Below are 22,095 nucleotides of genomic sequence, written 5' to 3'. Positions count from 1 at the left end.
TTTGACATTTTTTATTCATTATTGTTTAGCTTTTTTACTAATAGAGCGCTGTTCAAAAGGTGCATAAAATGATATTTTTTAGAAGAAATTCATACTTGCATTGGTTAAAGAGGGATTAAATGAAACTAAATTGGCAGAACTGATAGTTTTCATGAGTGTATTATAGAGGAATGTTAATTAAATGTTACAAAATATTCCATTTCTGTTCTTCTGAACTTAATATTTATCAAATAATCCTGATTATTTTATTTTATTGTTTGCATAAAATGACAATAATTATTTATATTAATATTTATATTATTAATTAATGTTTGAATTGGATTATAAGACCTTGATCTCTCTTCTTTTAATGTTGAAAAGGGACTTTTATCGACATTTTCAAAAGCTGAAAGTGATGATATTTAGTATAATATTACGGAAGACCGTTGATTATTTAAAAACATTATGGCAATTTAATGCATTGAAATGTTAAAGTGATGTAGCAATTTTTAAAGGTACAATTTAGCAAATTTGTATGGTCAAAAATTTTATATGAGTTATTCTGATGTCATTTTATGCAAAAAATAAAATAAAAAGAAATTAAAGCTCCAAAATGACGATATTTTTATTTTAAATTTGGAAGAAACGTCAGCAGTAGTTTACAGAATAAAACAAAAATCACAACTATATATTATATAAATCCAGCGAAATCGGCATTTTCCAAATGGCGTTTAATATTTTCCATAGCTACATATTAGCTACACGTAAAAAGTCCAAAATGCAAATTGCACATATAAAACAAGTCTGTCTGTTTATTAAAAAATAGCATGTCTTTGACAGATCTGGATGGAGGGGCTGTCAGCATTGCGACGGGAAACAATTACAATAAGGGTTGCGCACAAAACAATAGCAAAACGACACGAAAAAAACCCCAAACGAGTCCAAACATCTGGTTTATTCTTACATTATTGAATCAATATATACCATATAGTCCATAAATCAGTCCAAACGCACTCTCTTTTTAACCAATCAGTGAATATTCCTTATAAAACGCTTATAGATTGCACATGTCCGCCCGTTTCCCAATCATACGCTTTGCACAGTTTTAAAAGGGCGAATCGTAGGTTTAATGACCTCGCAAGGCCGAACGTTACGTCCGAGCGGACAAATAAACATCAGGCACAGTGTTTTAATATCAAATAAGTCCTCTCAGAGTGTGTCTTTCTGCACACACACGCAAACAGAAGATTTAGCTTTATATCACAGCGTTCGGGTCCTCCGTGAGTGTATGTTTATACTGAGTTTATCCCGCTTTTGAGTTAATAGTCATCTCTCCAGGGAAAATACTGTCAATGTCTCGGTTTACTGGTGCAAAATCGCCTTCAGGATCGCATAAAGAACTGAAAACGGCTTTGTGCGGGCTCCCAAGGATCTGCAGGAGGTTCGGGTCTCACCGTGAATGGTCTAGATCCAGGTTCTAGGTCTTCTCCTCTCGCTCCGTCCTGCGCCGCGAGATGTTTCGGGGTTTGATCTTGAGCGAGAGTTCCCATAATGCCTCCTCCGCCAGGTGATCGCTAAAGTCGTTGAAGAACGAGACGATGTCGTCGTTTCGCTTCAGGTCGTAGTGTCTGCAAAGAACGGCGGGATGAATGTTAATAATTAAAGCTATTTGTTAATTGGTAAAACTGGCAGCTGATATACTAAAAACTGGATAATTTAAAGCTTTTGTCAGCTAATTTCTGGGTTTAAAAAAATTATCAGGGCGGGATCAAAATCAGTAAAATCAAAACTGCAAGTGGAGTGATGACACGTCGGTTTCTCATTATTACTCATAAGCCTCTTTCACACAGTGATACCCGTAAATATCTGGAAAATTTCCGGAACGACTTTACCGGTATATTCAAAAAAGCACTGTTCACACAAGCGAGGACGTTACGGAAATTTTCCGCAAAAGAGCATTCACACATCCATTCCAAAATACCGGTAAATTCTGACATCATTCACCACAAATGAGCTTTAATCGGCTGCGCTTGTATTTGTAAACATTTGACTAAATTACAAACTCTGTGGATGATCAATATTGTGAACAACTTTCGCAGGATCACTTTCGCATGTCGAGATGTTCATAATATGTGCGTGTGCTGGCGCTCACAGGCTGTTTCATGGGCACACGCAAAGCTTGAAGGTAAACAAACAACGGCTTATCATAAGCATCTCATCGATGATTATTTACACAGTTGGCATTAAGAAGAACATATAAACGTGATCTGACTAACTTCTAGCAGCTAAATGTGTCTGGAAAAATATTCAAAGGCTTTTATTCTCACAAACCGCGCGGCCGTAAATGCGTCTGACTGTTGTGATTGGCTAAAGCAGACAGCTCACGTCAGCACGTTCTAGACGTGCACGCACTTATTACGGCAATCTTTCTTCTGCATTTACACAGCGCAGCATTCCGGCAAATTGCCGGTAATGTTACAACTTGTCTTTCCGGAAAATAGCCAGAACGAATTTACCGGTATTTTCAAAAAGGACCTGTTCACACATACAACCTACATACAAAGGTCCGTATGTGTGAAAGGGGCTATAGTGTACAAACTGGGGAACACATAAAATCCCACATTTTGAAAATAAACACACATGTGAAGTTCATAAAGATAAATTGGCCAGTTCAAATAAACATATTTATACTTCAGTAAACATAAATAAACCATCTTAATTATCTCAGTGCTGAAAAATACGAGACAGTAGTCTGTAACGCGGATCGAGTGCTTTTATAAGATGACAAAAGCCCACATCTCCCATCACCGAAAACGGCTGCAAATCTTTAGCAATAAACAACCGCACTGCCTTTCTCATTTTTATGTGTCTCTCGTAACCAGTGTGGTATGTTTGCTTGAAAGATTCAGCCAGAGATTGTTGCTGTTTGGAGGACTTTCTTACTTTCTCTGCTATTCTACCTTCAGACAGTGATATTGCTGGGTGATGGCGCTGCAGATGTGCAGTCATGGTTATACGTGTAAAACAATGCTTGCACACAGTTATTTTTTGTTCACGATTTTTTCTTTTATTGGCATTATGCTTACCGACAAAATCGAAACGTCCTCACACCGCAGATTTGAAAGACGCCGGCGCTTTCTCGTACTGTTGCCTCAGCCTCACTTCACAGCCGCTAGCAATGTTAAAGTGTGGAATGATGGTCAAGCTCCCCCTAACTTTAGAGCATAGTGATTGGATATTTACTCGCGGGAAGAAGTATCCTCATCTCAGCTCATGGATTTAGAGCAGGAATGGGCAAACTCAGGCTGCGTCCGAAACCGCATACTTCCATACTATTTAGTACGCTAAAACCAGTATGCAAACCGAGTAGTATGTCCGAATTCATAGAATTCGAAAATCAGTAGGCGAGAAGTTCCCGGATGACTTACTACTTCCGGCGAGATTGTGAAGTGCGCATACCATGCACGCTGCGCTATCCCATAATGCCCCGTGAGAGAATTCATGAATGGAAGTGAGGCGACGCAACTGACGCAGGTAGGTCACTTGACCATGAGAAAATGGTGGATGTAGTACGTCCGAATTCCATTCATACTTTTCACATTCATACTGTATAGAACACACTTTTCTAACGGCCGAGTAGTACGTTTAAATTCAAATGCAGTACCTACTGAGTAGTAGGCGGTTTCGGACACAGCCTCAGTCCTGGAGGGCCGGTGTCCTGCACAGTTTAACTCCAACTCTCATCAAACACACCTGCTTATAGATTTCTAGTGATCTTGAAGACACTGATTGGCATGTTCAGGTGTTTTTGATTAGAGTTGGAGCTAAACTATGCAGGACACCGGTCCTCCAGGACAGAGTTTGCCCACCCCTGATTTAGAGGCACACACAGTCAATTCGGGGAGATATGAAACGCACATGAATCATTTAAATTCAAAACCGAGAAAACCGCAATTCACAAGTACACATTGAACAGTGGAGGTCGTACCGAACGGTTCAATATTATATTGAGAACCGTGGCATCCCTAGTCATAACTAAGACATCCTTTGTATTTTTCTGTCATAATAAATGGTTTATCTAACAATAGTATCACAATTTCAGTTTGTTTCAATCTTCACAATCCTCATTTTCTCATAAATATATTAATTGATATAGTTCTTAATGTATCTTATAATAATAACTTGCATCTAAACTATTTCAAAGCTTAACAGGTTTTCTCTTCATAAAGACGTGTGTTTGATTTGCTCGCTTCATGGTTTATTGCTGTATAATAAATCAGCTTTATCGCCAGGAATCGAGTGTACTGTAATCTGCTGATCTGAGGTCAGTCAATCACTCACACTTGCTGGAAGCGTCTCATGCTGTCCAGAATGTTGAACTGCTGCCAGCGCTTGGAGAAATTCACTTTCCCCTCTATAAAATCCGGGTTTCCCAGATGAACAAACGTCAGATCCTGCAGGATCAAACCGCTGCAACAGGAAACAATATTAACTCAAATCAACGTGATTAATATAGCACACACATGAGATATGTACAGTGCATCCCGAAAGTATTCATAGCGCTTCACTTTTTACACATTTTTTTACGTTACAGCCTTATTCCAAAATGGATTTAATTCATTTATTTCCTCTAAATTCGACACACAATACACCATAATGACAAAATTATGTAAAAAATAATGTGAAAAAAAGTTTTTGAAAATGTTGCAAATTTATTACAAATAAAAAAAAAAACCTGAATAATCACATGTACATCAGTATTGACAGCCTTTGCCGTGAGGCTCTACATTGAGCTCTGGTACATTCTGTTTCCACTGATCATTTTACAGATGCTTCAGCAGTTTAATTGAACATGATTTGAAAAGGCATACACCTGCCTATATAAGGCCCCAGGGTTGACAGTGCATGTCAAAGCACAAAACAAGCATGAAGACAAAGGAAATGTCTGTAGACCTCCAAGACATGATTGTGGGGAAGGCTGGGGAAGGTTACAGAAAAATTTCTGCTGCTCTGAAAGATCCAATGAGCACAGCGGCCTCCATCATCCATAAGTGGAAGATGTTTGGAACCACCAGGACTCTTCCTAGAGCTGGCCGGCCATCTAAGCTGAGTGATCGGGGGAGAAGAGCCTTAATCAGGGAGGTGATCAATAACCCAATGGTCAATCTGTCTAAGCTCCAGTATTCTTCTGTGGAGAGAGGAGAACCTTACAGGAGGACAACCATCTGTGCAGCAATCCACCAATCAGGCCTGTACGGTAGAGTGGCCAGACGGAAGCCACTCGTCACCTGGAATTTGCCAAAAGGTATCTGAAAGACTCTCAGACCTTAAGAAACAAATTCTCTGGTCTGATGAGACTAAAATTGAACTCTTTGGAGTGAATGCCAGGCGTTACGTTTGGAGAAAACCAGGCGCCGCTCATCACCAGGCTAATACCATGCCTACAGTGAAGCATCATGCTGTGGGGATGTTTTTAGCAGCAGGAACTGGAAGACTAGTCAGGATAGAGGGAAATATGAATGCAGCAATGTACAGAGACATCCTGAATGAAAACCTGCTTCAGAGTGCTCTTGACCTCAGACTGGGGCGACGGTTCATCTTCCAGCAGGACAATGACCCAAAGCACACTGCCAAAATATCAATGGAGTGGCTTCACAACAACTTGGTGAAAGTCCTTGAGTGGCCCAGCCAGAGCCCAGATCTAAATCCTATTGAACATCCCTGGAGAGATCTGAAAATGGCTGTACACCGCCGCTTCCCATCCAACCCGATAGAGATTGAGAGGTACTGCAAAGAGGAATGGGCAAAAATTCCCAAAGACAGGTGTGCCAAGCTTGTGGCATCATATTCAAAAACACTTGAGGCTGTAATTGCGGCCAAAGGTGCATCAACAAAGTATTGAGCAAAGGCTGTGATCACTGATGTACATGTGATTTTGCAGGTTTTTAATTTTTAATAAATTTGTAGCAATTTCAAAAACTCTTTTTCTCATTGTCATTATGGGGGATTGTGTATCGAATTTTGAGGAAATAAATGAATTTAATCAATTTTGGAATAAGGCTGTAACGTAAATAAAAATGTGGAAAAAGTGAAGCGCTATGAATACCTTCTGAATGCACTGTACATTCACACACACAATATATATATATATATATATATATATATATACACACACACACACACACACACACACACACATACATTAGCCATATGACACTTATATTTGTCTTGGGACAATTTTAAAAACATTTTTGATTAACTTCAAATGTTGATTATATATATATATATATATATATATATATATATATATATATATATATATATATATATATATATATGCACACACATATACTAAGACTCAATTATAATTAGACTAAATTACGTCAAAACGTTCTAATTACACCAGATATTCCTGCGGTAAGCAGGATGAGGCTGTAAAAAATGAAATGACTTATTTGCTTCAGTTGGTATTACATTTCAACTCATTTGTTCTGGTTTTAAGATGTTATGATATCCACCCACAGACTTACAGGTAAGGTATACATGGAGGCTCAACTTCCGCCAACGCTGCTCTGTATGCTCTGAATGACGAAGAGCTGTCGATGAGAGTGCAGTATTCCTCCAAACCCTGCGGAGGAACACATAATACAGCATACAGTCTTTCTGTATTCTCTGATCAATGGTCATGTTAGCATTAGCGGTGATATGTGACTGACCTCAGACGTCTGTTTCTGCCACTCCAGCCGTCTGATCGGTGCAGAGTCCAGAGCCGAGAGAATCGCCAGGTAAGAGTTGAAGTTATTCAGCTTACGCAAGTGCTACAAATCACATCAAGACGTTAGAAAACTTTCTTGAATGTATTTAGAGAAATCTGATAGAACAATACTAACATGTTAACAGAGTTAATTTGTTTTAATACTTATAAAAAATTGTATGTTTCTTTTTATATTTTAGTTTGTTTACATGTTTTAGCATATAGCTAGCATGTTTTAGAACTTTGCCATTAACGCTTTGCTACTATTTTTCAACTAGTGCCTAATGTGTTTTAGCATGTGGCTAGCATGTTTTTGAGCTTTTGCCATTATATTTTAATGTTTGCAGCATTTTATATTTGCCTCGCATGTTTTAAACTGTTGCTAGCATATTTTAATGTGTTGTTGACATTTTTAAACAATGATAACATGTTAATGTGTTGTAATTCACCAACTGCACATCGCTTGTACAGTTATTACTTTACATTTTCACGTTGCTAACATAGTTTAGCATGTGGCTAACATGTTTTTGAACTTTGCCATTATATTATAATGTGTGCTAGCATATCTTATGTGGCTTCTAATGTGTTTATAACATGTTTTAAACAATGTAACCTGTTAACACAAATGTTTTTAAATACATCAATAGCACATTGCTTGCTTATTGTTTATTTTATATTATATTTTCATATTGCTTGCATGTTTTAGCCTGTGACTGGCATGTTTTAGAACTTTGTCATTATGTTTAAACATTTTACTAGCACTTTTTTTTTACACGTGTGGCTTATAGGGTTTAAAATGTTGCTAGCCCGTTTCAACATGCTCCTAACATGTTTACAACGTTATTTTAAACAATGGTCACATGTCTAACATGTTTTATTACAGAAATATGTGTATACATGTGTATTTGTTTATTTTATATTTTGCTAATGTTTTAGCATGTGGCTAGCATGTTTTAGAATTATGCCATTATGTGCTTTGGTAGTGCTTTTTACCATGTGTCAAACGTTTTAGAAGCTGCTAGCATGTTTTAACACATTTCTAAATTTATTATGTTATTTTAAGTCAACTAAAGCCAATCAGATGTTTTTCGAGGTTTGATTAGCATTTGTAGTTAAGCCATAAATATTATAGTTAAAAATATATAAGTTATGGTGGTCAGAAATTTTAGTCACAGAATAGAAATTGATTCTTGCTTTCTCAAGCCAACCACTCTGAAAATAAAAAAGAACTACATAAAGGTTTAATCTTTATACAAGCACAAGTTAATTTACTTTTTAATTTAACTTACCTTCATGATTTTGATGAATTTGAGCAGTAGCTTCTCTCTGTCCTGAGCTTTCTCCTGCTGGATGATTATAGAGCGCACCCTAGTGGATGGGAGGAATTACACAAACAAAATTAGTTATAAATATAAATATTAAAAATAATGATCCGCTTCCACTGAGTAGTACTGTACAGTACGGTAAGCTTTTATGGCCATTTTCACGGTCAAAAGGTACCTAAAAGTGAACCGTACCGTACCACTTTTTGGGTAGCTAGCACAACAAAAGTGTACCAAAAGGCGGAGCTAGACACGCAGCTGAACTCTGTTGGCTTACAGAGAATCGTCACTTGCTCGTTCAACAAGCCAGGAGAATAAAAACAAAGGAACCGCCCCCTTTTAAAAAACACAGCCGAGACATTACACCGTAATAATATATACATTTAATAATGAGCCAAGGTCAACCCGAGCTTAAACAAACCTTGTCATCTTTTTTTAATGAACAGCCACAAAGCCAAGAAGAACAAAATCTGCCATGTCCTGTTTTTGTTTTATGAGGCCGTCTAAATGTTAGAGCTATTTCACTTTCTCCAGAGAGCTCGCGATCGCTCGTGTGCGCATGTGTATTTGAAATAACGAACTTCTTGAGCTGATGACAATAACGTGTGCGTGATTGTTGAAGTGTTTCCGACACCAGATCCTTTCAGAAACGGACGAACACAAGAGTGCGAAAAAACTAAAACAAAGGAGCAAATGATTCCTTCAGCAACCTAAAACACGATCAAACTGCCATGTTTATCATCATCTTTTGGACTATTATGAACTCGGAATGATGGAATTACTCTCTGAGAGAGGCTACATGTGCTGTAGAAGATTAAAGATGCAGATGAGAGGTTTGCACTGACTGTGAGGTATATGTTGTGTGTTGTTTTTGAACCTAAATAAGGACTAAATGTCTGTTGTGTGTAGTTGTTCTGTAATTAGTAAGATATCAAAGACTGTAAGAGTCTGTATGTGTTCATATATGTCACATTTATTCATTTATTCAATATAATTGCAGACATTACAGTAGGCTATTTAGCACTGTCATTAATCTGCAGATAGAAAAGTTAGTAATGAACAATAATACAAAAGTATTTATGTGTATAAAGCATCTGTTTTGCGAGAAGTGCTTCTCATATAATGTGAACAACCCGTACAGCTTTACTGTAGACGTTTCCTCGAGCGAAAATGACGTCGTCTGAAACTTTCTGTCGTACCATTGGTACCCTTTTGGCAGTGGAAATGAAAGCCTTATTAAGGTGACCCGTACAGACCTAACGTACTGTACCACTCAGTGGAAGTGGCCCATAAAGGGTTCTACTTTCAACAACTAATTATGCAAATAAATGAATTAAACGCATTTATAAATCTAGAAGATACTTTTAACTAAAGCCTCTTGCAAATGAAGATTAAATAAGCACTTCAAACCCCCAGAGAGCAGGAATATATTAAGTTAGTTTAGGTTAATGAATTTTAATTTGCATTGCAGTATCAGATTAGTCAAATATCCAATATTAGCTGAATATTGACAAAATATCAAAACAAAAGACCTGCTCTTAACGCATTAAATGAACAATAAAAAAAGAATAATTATAGCAAACAAGTGTTGGACAAAATATCGTATAGACACACCAGTAGCTCATGTTGTTAAAGTGCTCTGTAAACTGTGTCAGATTTGGACTTTTCTCTTCGTTCTGCTCCTTTGCCCAAAGCAGGACTTCAGGAATCTGAAGACAAAAAAGAAAAGAGTGATGACTTGAACATTTTCACATATGCAAATGTGAAAATCATTTTCCCCAAACCATTTGAAATAAAGCAGCGCCTGTGCATTACCTCAATCTTGTAAAAGAGTTCTGCGTCCAGCAACGTTAGCTGATCGGCGATCTCATGACTGCGGAAATCATGCAGTGTTCCTGGCCTTCGGAGAAACAGACAGCAGTTAAACACCAATTATGTACTACAGTATATCTACGTACTGTAGTAAATATGTACAGTTGAAACCAGAAGTTTACATACACTCTAAAAAAAAAGGGACATAACACTTTTTTTTAAAATGTCTGACGTTAAATCTAAACGTCGTTCTAAACATTTACTATTTTAGGTCCGTTAGGATTACCTAAATCATTTACATTTGCTACATGCCAGAATAATGAGAGAATTTTTGATTAATTTCTAGACAGTCTAAAGTTTACACACATTTCCTTGGTATTTTTTGACTTTGCTTTTAATCTGTATACTTTGGTCAAATGTTTTGGGTGTCCTTCCACAAGCTTCTCACAATAGTTTAAAGGAATTTCGGCCCATTTCTCCTGACAGAATTAGTGTAACAGAGTCAGATTTGTTGGCTGTCTTGCTCACACAAGCTTTTTCAACTCTGCCCACAAATTTTCTATAGGATTGAAATCAGGGCTTTGTGATGGCCACTCCAAAACATTCACTCTGTTGTGCTTAAAGCACATTTTAACTAAATCGGCAGTATGCTTAGAATCATGGTCTGTTTGGAAGACCCATTTGTGGCCAAGTTTAAATTTCCTGGCTGATGTCTTGAGATGTTGCTTCAGTATTTCTACATAATTTTTTTTCCTCGTGATGCCATCTATGCTGTGAAGCTGACCAGTCCCTCCTGCAGCAAAACAGCCCCACAACATGATGCTGCCACCCCCATACTTCACAGTTGGGATGGTGTTCCTAGGCTTGTGCGCTTTCCCCTTTGTCCTCCAAATGTAACACTGGTCATTATGGCCAAACAGTTCAATCTTAGTTCCATCAGAGCACAGGACATGTCTCCAAAAATTACTCTTTCACCAGTGGAATTTAGCAAATTGTAATCTGGCTTTTTTGTTGATTCTGGCTTGTTGATTTTCCCATGTTGTCACACAAGGAAGCAGTGTGTTTGAGGTTTTCCTTAAATACTATTCTACAGTTGTGCCTCCAATTAACTCAAATGTTGTCAATTAGCCAATCAGAAACTTCCATATCAGAATAAACTTGACTTTCAAGAAAAGTTATAACAATTTCTTAAAAAAAACATCTCTCTCATTATTCTGCTATTAGGCATAAACAAATGTGATAATTCTAACTTACCTAAAAGAGAACAAGTTTAGTCACATTAAAATCTGACTTTTTTTAAAATGGTTGTGCCTTTTTATACAGTGCATGTAAACTTCTGCTTTCAACTGTACATTACTGTTATAGTATTACTATACTGATGATGAATTTTCACTTCATGCCATGACATGTAATGCATTTAAAGAATTAATAAACTATTATGGCTCAAAACAATGTTATGTGTAAATGTTTATATTTTGTGTCAAGTAGTGGTGTATTAAGTGGAATAAATCAGAACCAGGATGCTGTTTTCTCAGAATAAAGACCTTAAGTCTTAAACAACAGTGCTGCGCATCATGTCCAGCTGCTGAGAGGCCTGTCAGTCTTTATTCTGTGATGATAACCTCTTGAAAGTACTTTATTCTTTACATATTGACCGCTGTGCATGGCCTTTACCTGGCAGAGACGCCGAGTGCCGCCAGAGGCCTGAGTGTGTGCATGTGCTGCAGGAGTCTCTTCTGCTCCACTTTATCCAGGATATTTTTCCGCAGGACTCTCGCCAGACTCAGTTCACCGTTACAGACCAGCCGAAACACCAGATCCATCAACTGCCGCAGGATGTCCTCGGTCAACTCTACCAGACTGACACATAACACAAAAAAAAAGTCCAGCTGCAACCTTCTTTTTTTTTAAACAACGAAATCCAAAAGCGGAAAGTCGAAAGCCCTCGAAAAGTCAGTAAAAAAAAAAGCCTTTATTAACACATGGCTATTTTTTTGACATTATTAACATGGCTATTAAGAGTTGGTCTTGCTGTTTTAATGATGTCAAAATGATCAAACTGATGAATAGTGAGAGTAAACCCATTTGTACTGTGATGATTCACATGGGGCTTCAGCGTCAACGCTTGACAGAGGGCGTGTCTGAATTTGGGGTGAACGCAATCGTCATAGCAGCATCAGCCAATGAAATTAGTCAGCAAACGGCTATGGTCTGAGCTGGGGTATTTGTATTAAGCAATTTGATTGGCTGACGCTTCAGTTGGTGTTTTAAAAGTTGAGAAATTCCCAACTTTTGCAGCGAGCAACGACATTGAAGCGGTGCAGAAGGATCCACAATAGAGTGGAGGATCTATGATGTCAATTTGTATGCAAAAACCCGGAAGCGAGTTGGCATTTTAGCAGTTCCGGTTCCCTTGTCCCAAAGTCAGAGTTTTTTTTTCAATGGGATTTCAGTAGAGGTGTGAACCTATACTGGTCTCATGGTTCGGTTACGATTATCATGCCTTCAATTCGGTTTAATTTGATATCTCGAAAAAAGAAAAGAAAGACAGCTGTGAAACATAACCAGCTTTGTCTTTTTGTAGAAAACACACTTTAGATCTTTTTAGTTTAAGAGGTTTTTGAGTTATTGCCGTCTATAACTGAATGTGTGTCAGGAAAATCGAAAACAAAACCAACTGAACCGCGCTCATTTCTGGCGCCCCCCTGGATGTACAGTGCCCTTAGCATATGCCTAGGGTGCCTATGCCACGGGCCGGCCCTGAGTTGCCTGAGTGTTGTAAATACTAGCGCTCACCTCCCTCGCGACAGAGCGCATAGGAGATAAATGACGTCAGTTCATAATAACCGTTTATGATTATTACTGAACCGATAAAGAATTGTCCGCGTCTGCATCACGGTGCACCGAAGAAACAATTCATTTTGACACCCCTAGATTTCAGTAAAATTGCTTAAATAAGGTCCGTGTCTGACAGAAACTCAAGATACTTTCACGTTTCACTCTACCACATAAAACACATCAGTTACAGCACACTCTTGATTTTTTAAATCAGTTGCCCTTCTTTAAAAATACAGTTGCTATCAAGTTTCTAAATGGGACTACAGGCGGTGTCGAAGGCATTGGAGCTGGAGCTGGTCTCATTTGTGTTGGGTATTTGGATTTGTCGGTGATCTAGTGTAAACGGGGCCTTAGCCTGACTGTAATAATTAGTAGTAGGAATCCACTTATAAAAGCGTGCATTTACTCACCAAAGTTCATCCACGACTCTCACCAGGACAAAGAAGGTGTTTTTACTGACACGCTTCTTAAAGGTGTCTGGACTGTGGCAGAAGCGAGTATATGTACAGAGAAGTTAAGAAAAAAAAACACAATATGTTTCCATTTCCTTTGTTTCCATTCAAACATGCAAATTAAAAGTATGCGCTTAACAGAATTAACGTTTATAAGTCGTGCGAATATAGCGGCGTTTCCATCAAACAAGTCAAAGAGAACAAAACAGTCCCTTCCTGATTAATTGGCGCCAAATATCAACAGTAAAAACAGAATTTGCTGTGGTGGGAGAAGCTGTTTCAATCTTTTCTTCATTTAATAAATGACTTGCGCCTCAGAAGACAATGCTGACACACAATACTGCATTTGACACCATTGACCATGGTATCCTCAGAGCGCTTCAATTCTACAGGTGTCCAGGGACAAGCTCTACAATGGTTTAAGTCATACTTAGCTAACCATTACCAATAGGAAAGCTTTCACAAGTCAAGCCAGTAAGGTATGAGGTGCCTCAAGGATCAGTTTGAGGCCCTTTGCTGTTTACAACATACATGCTACTCCTGGGAGACATTATTAGAAGACACTGGATCAGTTTTCACTGCTATGCTGATGATACTCGGTTGTATATTTCCTGAACCTGATGAGATGTCTAAACTGTCTAAGGTGAGTGTATAAAAGAGGTTAAAGACTGGATGACCAACAATTTTCTTCTCCTAAACTCAATCAACACAGAATTATTACTTTTTGGGCCTAAATCCTGTACACGGCAGATCCAACAACTCGACCTACAATCTAAGGGATACAAAGTTAGCGTTAACTCTACTATAAAAGATCTGGGTGTTATATTAGACAGCAATTTAACTTTTAAAAATCATATATCCCATGTCACAAAAATTACATTCTTTCTGAGAAATATCGCTAAGTTAGGAAGTATGCTATCCATCTCAGATGCAGAAAAGCTAGTCCATGCTTTTATGACTTTTCGGCTGGATTACTGTAATGCTGTTTGCTGGCTACCCAGCATCCTCTATTAACAAACTTCAGCTAGTACAAAATGCAGCTGCCTAAGTTCTTACCAGGTCTAGAAAATATGATCATATAACCCCAAATTTATCCTCCTTCCACTGGCTGCCTGTTAAGTTTCGTATTGAATTTAAAATATTACTTCTCACCTATACAGCTCTAAATAATCTAGCTCCTGTTTATCTAACCAACCTTCTGTCTCGCTACAATCCAACTCGCTCTTTAAGATCTCAAAACTCAGGGCTTCTGGTAGTACCTAGAATAGCAAAGTCTACTAAAGGAGGTCGAGCCTTCTCCTTTATGGCTCCTACACTCTGGAATAGCCTTCCTGATAACGTTCGAGGCTCAGACACACTCTCCCAATTCAAAACTAGATTAAAGACCTATCTGTTTAGTAAAGCATACACTCGATGCATAGCATAACGGTATGATGGATGAATGTGCCCCACACAGGTGAGTGGGCTTGACAACCAAATGTAGGACACACTCCTCCTGTCTTAATGCACCAGACTAATGCTTCTTATGCTTTACACGTTTGTTTCTATATTTGTTTATATAACTGCTATTTTTTATTTATAACACTTCATTTTTGCATTTCATTTATATACACTATGAACAGCAGATATGCTAATTATTCTCCTTATTCTCTATTTCCACCTGGGGATACTCATCTTAAGGCCCCCAGAGATTATGCAGCGCCATTGATGCGATCCAAGACCTGGGAAGAAATTATGCCAAGGTATCCATAATCCTGGACCAGGCCGTATCCTGAGCAGATGCTGTGGTGGTCATGGAGGAGTGGAGATCGTGAGACTGATTCTTGAAAGACCACAGTGACAGACAAGTCTCCGCACTGATCCTGTGAGCCAGCCTGAACACCCGCCGGTGACCTACTCACACTTGCAGTTCTACTAGATGGACGACCAGGGTTCTTCAGCCTCCGGCGTCTAGACTGCAGCTCTGCACAAGACGTTTGGCCAGAGGAGAAAAGGTCGCGTCTAACTGAACCTGGTTTCTCTCAAAGTTTTTTCCTTGACAATCGTCAATTGGTGAAGTTTGTTCCTCGCCACTGTCGTCACTGGCTTGCTTGGTTTGGTACTTGTGGAGCTGCGCATCAATGGATTTGCTCTTCAGTGTTTGAACTTTCACCAGTGAAATTAAACCACACTGAACTGAACTTCAAGTCTGAAAACTGGACTGACACTGATTCAATCTACTAGAACTTCCATGTGAAGCTGCTGTGACACAATCTACATTGTAAAAGTGCTAGAGAAATAAAGATAAATTACATTTTATAGCACACTAGCTTATCAATGTCCCTGAGGACCTTTAAGAAAACTAAAACAACAAAAAATACTATGCCATGTGCAAAAACAGGCAGATTTACAGCTGAAAGGATATCTGTGGTGTAGCTTTTTAATGAGGTCTTCTGGTGTTATGAAGGTTCTGTAGGTTGTGAGAAACGCCTCGCAGTACAACACCAAATCTACAACACACACAGAAAAAACAACACACAATTCAAACACAGAGCAAACGTTCATCACAATAACACTGCAGGAGTGGATCAATCCAAACATAACTGCATAATAAAGAGAACATGCGGGATGGGGTTTACCTTTGCGGTCTGTTTCTGTAGCGTGAACTAACAGTATGTCTACAGATCCAGCTCTCACATCAGGACCATCATCATTCTGAGAGAGGGAGAGAGAGGGAGAGAGAGGGAGAGAGAGAGAGAGTTATTACTGCAGCTCACAGAATTCCAGCAGTCATCGCAGCACTGCACCAGCTGACGAAGTGTGTGTGTGTGTGTCTGGCATCAACCACGACAGAATGAAGCCTGGTTTATACCTCTGCGTCAAGTGACCAGCGTAACCCACGGCGCATGCAACGCGTGTAGCTGTGCATTTATACTTCTGCGCGATGTGTCTGTTGGTCTGCATTAACACTTCCGAAACGCTAGTTGGCAGTGAAGCCGGATTTATACTGGCCATCGCCGTCACTGACGTGCACCTCTCAAAAATTGTAACTACACGTTGCAACGACGCGTAGCGTAAGCTCTGTGATTGGTCGGCTTGGTAGCGCTGACGAGTCTGGGCGGGACCGAGAGCCGCGCGAATGGTGCGAGCGATTGTTTACAAGTGTGGAGTCCCGTGAAGGAGCTCCGGATGCAAAGTTTTGTTTTGTGTTTACCTCATAGTTTAAGTTGTTGAACGTCCGCCGGTTCCTGCCTCAAAATGAGCGAGTTTGAGCCACTTGTACATCCCGGAAGTGTTCAGGAAAAGCAAAAAAGCAGAGAAGAAACTCGACAAAGAGGAACATTTACACCTCACTGCCAACTAGCGTTTCGGAAGTGTTAATGCAGACCGACAGAGACAGCGCGCAGAAGTATAAATGCACAGCCACGCGCGTTGCATGCGCCGTGGGTTACGCCGGTCACCTGACGCAGAAGTATAAATCAGGCTTGAGGTGTAAATGTTCCTCTGTGTCGAGTTTCTTCACTGCTGTTTTGCTTTTCCTGAACACTTCCTGAATGTACTGAATGTGGCTCATCTCGCTCATTTTGAGGCAGGAACACGCGGATATGCAACAACTTTAATTATGAGGTAAACACAAAACAAAACTTTCCATCCGGAGCTCCTTCACGGGACTCCACACTTGTAAACAATCGCTCCATCGGGCTCGAGCCGCTTGCGCAGCTCTCGGTCCCGCCCAGACTCGTCAGCGCTACCAAGCTGACCAATCACAGAGCTTGCACTACGGGTCGCTGCCACGTGTATTTACATCTTTTGAGAGGGGCACTTCAGTGACGCCGACGGCCGGGGCTGAGGGCTATGCGTCAACGCATAGGGTGCGCCGTAGCATACGCGTGAATCAGCCTTTACCCTCTAAACACTGTAGGCAAACAGCTGTGACTTAGGCCGTGTCCACACAAACGCAGATATTTTCAAAACTGCACAATTTCAGAGTATGTGATTGGCCAAGGACATAATAGAAGTCAAGACATCTAACCTATATTCGAGAATGCAGATACTTGTTTTCCATGACTTTTCCAACCTTTCCAGGCCTGGAAAATGCCCTGTCAAAATTCCATACCTTTTCCAAGTTTTCCATGACCGTATGAACCCTGACTATTAATTTTTGCTTTCATGCAAATCCTTTTACTGCATTACTATACTTTGGTGTGTAAACATTAAATATGGGAGATCATGTTATAAAATACATATTTTTAGCGCGGATGTATACCTGACTGGTGAGCCATATAACAAAAAAGTGCCCTTCTGAATCTTTTACTTACTTCGAAGACACTACTGACCCCGCTTACATAGACATCTGTATTTTGTTATTTCGTTATTTGCTTAATAGACAATACTATAGTCCAAGTGTTTACATGAAGTGCTTTTATGTAAGAGTTTCCTGTAGGTAGAGTGTGTGCGGTCCTTTACTGACAGCCGTGTGTGTGGATCTTGTGGGAAAATATGGCAAAAAGTCCTACATGACGGTAATATTTTGATTGCATTGTTTACTTCAATAATGTCACTAATATCTGCATACTCCACATTTTAATTCTATTTCTGTTCAGTTCAATAATAACTTTAGTCACATTTAGGTGATTAAAAATCGCTGTTTGGAGCTTATGTAGGCCTACAGTTCAACATTCATGTTTACTGAATAAACAGTGAGTAAACACAAGCACATCTTATTGAACATCATTTATTTTCATCACCAATTATCATAGTAGAACAGTTTCTCAAGCAGTTTGTGATGCATTTTGGAAACAGGAGATGAGCCCCTGGTCTAATGCGCCACCTGGCTTGAGAAACCCATTCTGGAAGACTTACTTCAGTCATTATTTGGGTAGCACACATATTCTGAATGCCTTCGGCAGAATTCAAATGAGCCATTTTAATCTAGATTAATTCCAAGATTACAGTGAGATTTATCTAGATTTTTAAAAAATTATATATGCCCACCTTTATTAAAAACACACGCATAATGAAATATCTGCATGCACAAATAAATGCATGGATAAATAAACAAATGTATCAATAAATGCAATTTATGAACAAATATATAAATCCAGAGGGTGGCACGGTGGCTCAGTGGTTAGCACTGTCGACACAGCAAGAACGTCGCTGCTTTGAGTCCCAGCTGGGTCAGTTGGCACTTCTGCGTTGAGTTTGCATGTTCTCCCTGTGTTGACGTGTGTTTCCTCTGGGTGCTTCGGTTTCTCCCACAGTCCAAACACATGTGCTACAGGAGAATTGGGTAAACAAAATTGGCCATAGTGTATGTGGTTGAATGTGACAGTATACGGGTGTTTCCCAGCACTGGGTTGTGGCTGGAAAGGCATCCGTTGCGTAAAACTTATGCTGGAGTCGGCACAATAGCCCAGTGGTTAGCGCATCGACATATGGTGCAACAGCACGTCAGGGTGTCCCATGTTCGAATCCCGACTCGAGGACATTTCCCTACCTCACCCCCTTCTCTCTCTCCAACTTCGCTTCCTTTCTAAATACTCTCCTAACAAAGGTAAAAAAGCAAAAAATAAATCTTTACAAAAAAAAAAAAATAAAAAAAAAAAATAAATAAAAACTTATGCTGGAAAAGTTGGTGGTTCATTCTGCTGTGGCTACCCCTGATAAATCAGGGACTGACCCGAAGGAAAATAAATAATGAATATGTAACCCAGTAGAATGAAGTTCTACAAGTTAAGTTTTAAAGTAATCTTAAGGTTATTTATTTATTTTTTGTCTATCTATTTATTTATTTATTTATTTATTCATATTGGTTCTAGAACAGAATTAAATCTAAAATGTGTTTTGCATTCATTTGTGTATATATACATCCTAATGTTGATGTGTAATATATGAGCGTCTATCTCTGAGAATATGATAAGATAGCAAGTTTGATCAACCTTCACTGAAATACATGGGGTTAACAAGTTTGGTATGTGTTCCTACATGATTGGTTTATATGCGTGTAGTCCCGCCCTCTGGTGTGGAGTGTGAAATGTGATTGGCTGTTGGGAAGAGAGAGCGGAGAGAGGAGGAACAGCCGGCAGTTTTGGAAACTGAAGGGGAGACTCGCGTCGCGGCTGTTATGATTGCGTAACATTCACAGAGTTTATTTCTGGTAATTTATTCAAACACAGCAAATATTTATATTCTCATCTGCCTTATTTACATTACGTCATTGAAATATATCAGAGGGGCCTACTTCAACATATCTGTAGGCGTTTAGTGTATTGAACCTGGAGCGCTATCTTAAACTTAATACACCTAGGTGGCGCTACAAATAAATTAAAGTAATAAATGAATAAATGAATGTATTGAATCACTCTGTGAATCTAAAAGTCTTGCACACTTTATAAAGCATTAAAAAGCCTCATTACCTCTGCTTTGAGTGTGATGCGGTTCATGATGTCATTATGATCAATCAGGGATAATTCATCCACATCATCAATGTGGCCGTGACTGGCTTCCTTCGGCCTGTAAGTGAGAGAAAACACAATTACACACCTCAGATCATCTTGAAATACAGAACACATACACACACACACACTTTATACCTCTCCTTAGTCAGAGCCTCCTTGCTATTGGACGAGGGAATGTGAGGGGAGTGGTCTTGAAGCACATCGTCACATGATAAAGATTCCTGAAAAGTTCAAACACACGATTAGTTAAACCACACCACACACACACACACACACACACACACACACACACACACACACACACAACAGAGTGAAGAGTGTATTCTTACAGTGCGGTGTGTGTTTTCTCCGTTGGCCTGTGTGGACGAGTACAGGTTTACATATTCTCCTTCACCACTTTCATCAATGCTTTCGCTCTACAGGAAAAACAACAGGGATAAATGTCACTCGTCGGTCGAACGTTCACGATCAAACACTGTGTTCAAGTTCATTGCAGCATTCAGTAGAAAATAAAAAAACATTAATGATAGTTAAATGCACTAAAAGGTTCACATTCAGCAAGTTTTATATTTTTTTGCTTTTATGCAAATGCTTTTACTGCACTATTATACTTTGGTATGGGAGATAATTAATTAATTAATAAATAAGCTAACAAGTAATTAAATGAGCAAAAAAAAATTATAAGCAAATAAATAAATAAGACAAATTGATAAGATATAAACAAATAAAATATATAAATAATATATAATAATATAATTAAACCAACTCAAATGCAATCAGCTACATAAATGCTTTTTTGTTTGTTTGTTTGTTTGTTTGCTTTATGCGAATGCTTTCACTGCAATATGATTTTTGATCTGTAAACATAATATAGATGATATAAACAAATTAATTAATAAGCAAATAGATAAGCAAATAAATAATTAAGCAAATAAGACAAATTGATAAAACATAAATAAGACAAATAGATGAAAATATTAACAAATAAATAATTAAGCAAATAAATAGGACAAATAGACAAAATATAAAGACAAATAGCTGAAAATATAAACAAATAAATAAGCAAATTAAAAAGTCAAATAGCTGAAAATATCATTAAAAAATAAAAACATATGTAAATGATAAATAAATATTATCACTGCAATATGATATTTTGGTCTGTAAACATAATACAGATGATAAAAATATGAATGAATTAATAAGCAAATAGATAAGCAAATAAAGGAAATAAGACAAATTGATAACATAAATCAATGAATAAGACAAATAGATGAAAATATAAACAAATAAACAAGCCAATAAATAATACAAATAGAAAAATATAAATAATCAAATAATGTAAATAATATATAATAATAAATAAACATAATTAAATTAACCCAAATGCATTTCATAACATTAATGTTTTTTAGATTATTTGTTTGTTTGTTTTCTTGCTTTTATGCAAATGCTCTCACTGCAATGATATTTTTGTCTGTAAACATAATATAGATGATACAAATATGAATTAATTCATAAGCAAAGTAAATAAATAATTAAGCAAATAAATCAAATAAATTGGACAAATTGATAAAATATAGATAATGAATAATTAAGCAAATACATAAATAAGACAAACAGCTGACCATTTTAACAAATAAACAAGGCAAAAACATACAATTTAAATAAATAAATAAATTAGGACAAATAGCTGAAAAAATTAACAAAAAAATTATAAGCAAATAAATAAGACAAAATGATAAAATAAAAATAAATAAATAAAGACAAATAGATAAAAAATAAATAAGACAAATAGATAAAAAACAAACAAATAAATAAATAAGCAAATAAAAAAATAAGAAAAATAGATGCGTAAATATGAACTAAATTAAACATCAAAGCTTTTCTGATTTTTGTTATTTGCTCAGGTAACATTTTTCTTCTTTTTTTTAATTTAATTTAAACAGAAAAACTTTTAATAAGCTTTATAATCTGAAAATCTAAAGCTCAACTAAAATTCATGACTAAAACATCAATAAAAACATGTTTGCATGAATTAAAATATATAAACAAAAAAAAAAACAATTTCATTTACTTCATTTCTGAAGTAACATTTTTCATATAAAGCACCTGTAGTAAAATAACAAAGTACTAAAAGATAAACTTAAAATACCACAAAGAAAAACACTATATATATATACAACCTTCCTTTAAAAAAAGAAAAAGCAAAGCTCTGCTTTTCCCCTCAGAAAAAAACAGACTTCATCTTTTACTCTGACCACGTTTATAATACACAGAAATTGTGTTTTGCATCTTCTGAGCACTAGATGGCGCTATAAACACACTTTTTAATGATCGCACACAACTCTTCCTTCATAAATACTCCAAAAAAAAAAAAAGCGCCCATGACACAAGCATATTTAAAAGTATAATTCTAGTTATAGGATTAATTATTAAAACTATTAATTATATTAAAAGCATGTGTACAAGTATAGTTCTGCAAGGGTGATTCAAAAAAGAAA

At 37.6% G+C, this 22,095-nt stretch overlaps 1 protein-coding gene and 1 long non-coding RNA gene across 34 annotated transcripts in view; one reads left to right on the top strand and one right to left on the bottom strand.

Annotated features, from left to right (window-relative positions):
* Window positions 1-773: 773 nt before the first annotated feature.
* The window catches only part of rapgef1b (Rap guanine nucleotide exchange factor (GEF) 1b), a 104,443-nt gene continuing 83,121 nt past the window's right edge, over window positions 774-22,095 (bottom strand). For 27 of the 33 annotated variants that reach the window (XM_073934349.1, XM_073934351.1, XM_073934358.1 and 24 more), the window contains 14 exons: window positions 19,924-20,010; window positions 19,730-19,815; window positions 19,553-19,649; window positions 15,776-15,851; window positions 15,562-15,646; window positions 13,116-13,208; window positions 11,542-11,727; window positions 9,871-9,955; window positions 9,670-9,764; window positions 8,023-8,101; window positions 6,696-6,797; window positions 6,510-6,607; window positions 4,321-4,449; window positions 774-1,607 (listed from right to left, as the gene is read on the bottom strand). In XM_073934349.1, the coding sequence (XP_073790450.1) occupies window positions 1,457-1,607; window positions 4,321-4,449; window positions 6,510-6,607; window positions 6,696-6,797; window positions 8,023-8,101; window positions 9,670-9,764; window positions 9,871-9,955; window positions 11,542-11,727; window positions 13,116-13,208; window positions 15,562-15,646; window positions 15,776-15,851; window positions 19,553-19,649; window positions 19,730-19,815; window positions 19,924-20,010 (1,449 nt within the window). In that variant the 3' untranslated portion in view covers window positions 774-1,456. Of the gene's footprint in view, window positions 1,608-4,320; window positions 4,450-6,509; window positions 6,608-6,695; window positions 6,798-8,022; window positions 8,102-9,669; window positions 9,765-9,870; window positions 9,956-11,541; window positions 11,728-11,776; window positions 12,334-12,817; window positions 13,209-15,561; window positions 15,647-15,775; window positions 15,852-19,552; window positions 19,650-19,729; window positions 19,816-19,923; window positions 20,011-22,095 lie in introns of those variants that run through there. The other 6 variants (XR_012396496.1, XR_012396497.1, XR_012396499.1 and 3 more) reach the window with 2 other exon arrangements.
* LOC141379955 (uncharacterized) lies at window positions 11,637-15,770 on the top strand. The gene is made up of 3 exons (XR_012397087.1): window positions 11,637-11,819; window positions 14,838-15,250; window positions 15,295-15,770. It is a non-coding gene; the product is annotated as an uncharacterized lncRNA (long non-coding RNA).

This window comes from Danio rerio, chromosome 21, assembly GCF_049306965.1.
Source record: "Danio rerio strain Tuebingen ecotype United States chromosome 21, GRCz12tu, whole genome shotgun sequence".
Taxonomy (NCBI): domain Eukaryota; kingdom Metazoa; phylum Chordata; class Actinopteri; order Cypriniformes; family Danionidae; genus Danio; species Danio rerio.
Note: the sequence above shows the minus strand (reverse complement) of the source record. Positions and strands in the feature narration are given on the sequence as shown.